Raw genomic sequence first — 4264 nt, 5'->3', positions numbered from 1 at the left:
CATTTGTGTATGAATGGTGCCAAATTAATAGTAGGATTTGTTTTTATGGTTAGGATTTTAGTTTTTAAAGTTAATAATATAAAGTATATATTACGTCATTTAAGATTATATGATACTATATGAACTTTTACCTTTATTAATTGATACAATACAATATATATATATATATTGCTGAATAATGTGAAACATATTGCTAAATGACTTGCATGTCATATAAATTAACAAAGGTAAAAATGTTCCATAAATTGACTTGGTAATTAAGATTATAAAAGAACAAAAATTCTCTCCTTTGTAATTTGCTGATTGTAACACAAAGTTGAAAAGTTTCATTCTTATTAAAAAAAAAAAAGGGTAAAGCTTTCACCTCATTCAATAGCAATAATTTTTTTTCCATTTGCTAAGTTATTTCAATAGCACTAATACATTTGTGCAGAGTAAATAAAACCAGAGCCCCCAATTTCAATTAATTCCTAAGAGTCAGAGAAAATAGCACATAAAGAGCCAAGGCTAGAAATATTGAAAATGAAGTTGTTTTAGTTGGCATCCTTCCTTTATCACTTCTCAAGACCATGGCTTCATAAATTGGTGCCGAGTTCACAACAACAAATCCTGCTATGAACACTTGCACAAACAGCTCCTCCAGTTTTCTGCCCATGAAAGCCTCTGTGAGCCCTCGAACTAATGCGGCTAGGTTGATTACTGCTGCCATTACTAGTGGCACAAACATAGGTGATGGTACTCCAAAATCAAAAACCCCTTGTTCGTATCTTTTGCTTTGTTCATCATCAACTACTTTGCTAGTCAAGTTGAAACCCGTTGTGGAAATGCCTAAATGCTTGAGTAAGTACTCAAGGGATCCAAACAAAAAGCATGAGAGTCCTCTTATCATCCACATCCTCTGATCATTCCACCACCTTTGAATTGTTCCTCCCTCTAAGACAAATTCAAGAAGATGTTGCCCATAAGCTCCAAGGAAAAGAAACCCGTATAGGTAAAACCATGGTTCTGATACCTGCATCTCATGTTACAAATTTATTAATCATAAAATCAATTCATTAAGGTGAGTCTCTAAATCTATAATTTTACATGCAACAACAAAAATTTTATCAGTTAAGTTAACTAGAATTTATATTATAATCGTCAATTAATATTGGTACCTAAATGTCAAAATTTGAGAATTAATGATATGAATATGAATAAAGGTGAACAAAAAGAGAAAGCCCTAATTTTGTGCTTGTTTATTTTTTTAGTTTTTTGAAAATAAATTGTTTGAAGAAATTGACCTAGATAAAGTAAAATTTTAAAAAAGTTATACTTTGAAAAAATTCGGTTTCAAATTGTTAAACGCAAAAGTTTATGTGAAGCCTAACAAATAAAATAATAATTTAACATAACTGTTTATAACATGTTTATGTATAAATATACATTTGGGATTATATGTATACTGTATAAAGAATATACCTTTGGGAAAATACTGACTCCATTGAGGAGAGCAAGCTGGGGGATGAAGGCATATATGGTGGTTGGAATTGACCAACTGGGCCAAAATGAATAATGTGCATAGGCAAGGCCCATAAGAAGGCCTATGTTCCTTGTGCCGAATATCATGGGGTTATATTTCGAGAAGACCACCTCAAGTAGACCAATGGCCCATCGTCTGCATTGATTCAAAGCATCCACAAGGCTGATTGGTACGTCTCCCAAAAACGCTGGCCTCTTAGGATTGCAAAATATGGCCTTCCATCCCTCACCATTTAGCCTATAACCCGTAAAGTAGTCCTCGACCAGTGAACCATATTTGAAGCCAATCTATGAATTTCACATGGATTAATTCAGTGTCTAATTGTATATGCTAATCTGTATACCCCATTTGATTAAATAAGCTTTCACAAAATAAAACAATATAATTAACAAGTTTACCTTATAACCCCAGCTCGTGCTATTCCCATAATTGCACCCTGCTACTTTGTGTGCCAATTCCAAAATTGGTTGCGACTGGATGTGCTTGTCCACAACATGACGTGGGTTTAATTCAGGGATTTCCGGTGAAATCATAGTTAATGGACCTCCAAATAAGGCACGTCGACGAAAAAAACATCCAGATCCTACATAATTAGGACCAGATAATCCATCCATTCCTACTGGATTAGCTATAAACAAGTATTTATACTCACAAGCATAAATATCGTTTTCGTTGAGTCCATGAAATTTTTGAGGAAATTGAATGTATCCTAGTGTAGACTGAATTTTAGGATCTGATATGTAACACAACACACGTATAGGTATTTGTGGATCATTGGAGTACATGTCACAATCTAAGGTCAAAATAATGGGTGCATTGGTCATTATAGCTGACACTCGAACCTTCAATAAAAAATAAAAAAAAATCAACAAAAGTAATAAATGAAAAAATTGCAAGAAACGTAGCATGGTGCAATTTGGATCATGTATAATATAAGAAAGCTCACCAGGGCATTAAGGGCTCCAGCCTTAAAATGGTGGGGTGAAGTCCTGCTCTTTTCTCTAGAGATATAGATGAGGCTTGGCATCAAATGGCCTGAGATGTCTTTGTCTTTGCTATTGTCTAACAAGACCTGCCCATACTCCAAATTTTCGTATTAAATACCAGCTGAAGTTTGATTGTAAACACCAAACAATAGATGAGAGTTGCTTTTTTAACTTTACAGGGGAGGGGAAAAAAAAAGTAGATCTATCCCTAAAAAATTTGTGTGACTACTTTTTGGCTGCTTAAAAGTACTTTTTTCTAATTTTAGATGACCCTTATATTACTTTGACATGAAATTTTTAGCTCAAAAAAATGATCTCCTAGGTCTAGTGTAACTGTATGAGTCAATATAAGTAACAAATAACCTGAATGACAGGGGGATGATCTTGGCGAGTAAATCCATTTGTCCATTTGGTGAAAGCAGTGCGCTCCTCTTCTCCAGTGATATAATCATCATCAACTTTTCCCCTTTCAAGAACATTATCTACCTTGATTTTCATGCTTTCATACATTATCTATAACATGGTCAAGAACAGCAAGTGGTAGGCAAATAGTTAATGAGGTATATTGGTATAGTCTTCTTTCATGAGACTAGCAATAAGAATATTCCATATATTCTTTAACAATAAATCTAGTGACTCAAATTTTTTTTTTTTTTTTATAAATATTGATGTGGTCTATTTTAATTAGTATATAATAAAAGTGATGTTAGTAAAATACGTACAGTATTTGAACAGTACACTATGATAAAAGTATCACTTATTTCAAAAGTTTAATTGGTTAAGAAATTATGGATTTATTCTAACATGTCCATACCTCGATCTTCTCGGTCTCAGAGCACGGAGTGTGATTTGATGCAAAATAAGCATCTGGGCTCCTGTCTACTAAATTATTTTTTCTACAAAATGGTAACCAGTGGCTTGCAAATTTTGCAGCTTCCATAAGAGCAAAGAGAGTCATCTGAGAGCCCCCATCATCTGAAATATACACCGAGACCTTCTCTGCTGGATATTCATAGGCAATCACAGATAAGGCAGTGTTCACCACGCTCATTGGTGGCTCCTTGTACGGATCTGCGGTGCATATGAACACGTCCAGCGCAGGAAAGTCAGATTCATTCACGACCTCTTTGAGTTTTTCAGGAAACTCACTTCGATAAACTGGATTCATTCGAAAACTCTGCCGGGTAACCCACACGAAGGCAAGGAAAATATCAGAGATGAACAAGGAGAGGGAGATAAACAAGGATGCCAAGCTGGTTGAGTGGATGAGTTTGAGTGCATGGTGATAGAGCAAAGCTAAGATGGCACATGAATAAACTACTGCAAATACTCGGTTCAAGGCAGCGCGACGTGCTTGTCTAAGTGTGTGGAAGGCAGGGGTAGAGGTGGTGGAAGAACTGGTGGTGCAGTCTCTTAGGCTTTCCATGCTTCTGCAGGTGTAGTACAACAGGGCAAAATATGAGGTAATAAGTCACTTTGTGGGGGGATATATAGTAAGTGTCATTGCCCTTGTTGGTCCAACATTACGTCATCTAGAGCTTGCCTCAATTATTGGTTTTTCCATTTCTAATTATTAAATAAGTTACTGTATATATTGACAATGATCAAAATGGGCATTTGTCCCTTTCGCCCAAAATAATTATCAAAATATTTCTGTTTTGAAACTATTTAACAAAATGTTCTTATTTTAAAACTTGATTTTTAAAAAATCGAGTTTCAATGAAAAACTTGATTTAATGAAAATCAAGTTACTTGC

At 34.8% G+C, this 4264-nt stretch overlaps 1 protein-coding gene across 1 annotated transcript; it reads right to left on the bottom strand.

The window, feature by feature from the left end:
* Positions 1 to 368: 368 nt before the first annotated feature.
* On the bottom strand, positions 369 to 3962 carry LOC111993683 (cellulose synthase-like protein G3). Its single transcript, XM_024025511.2, has 6 exons — positions 3323 to 3962; positions 2872 to 3021; positions 2469 to 2594; positions 1921 to 2364; positions 1462 to 1809; positions 369 to 1012 (listed from the first exon to the last, which is right to left on the bottom strand). Exons 1-6 carry the CDS (start codon positions 3932 to 3934, stop codon positions 464 to 466), a joined length of 2229 nt encoding a protein of 742 aa, XP_023881279.2. The 5' UTR covers positions 3935 to 3962; the 3' UTR covers positions 369 to 463.
* Positions 3963 to 4264: the final 302 nt, after the last annotated feature.

Source organism: Quercus suber, unplaced genomic scaffold (assembly GCF_002906115.3).
Source record: "Quercus suber isolate HL8 unplaced genomic scaffold, Cork oak 2.0 scaffold_439, whole genome shotgun sequence".
NCBI classification, from domain to species: Eukaryota; Viridiplantae; Streptophyta; class Magnoliopsida; order Fagales; family Fagaceae; genus Quercus; species Quercus suber.
The sequence above is the reverse complement of the archived record's forward strand: the minus strand, read 5'-3'. Positions and strand labels throughout refer to the sequence as shown.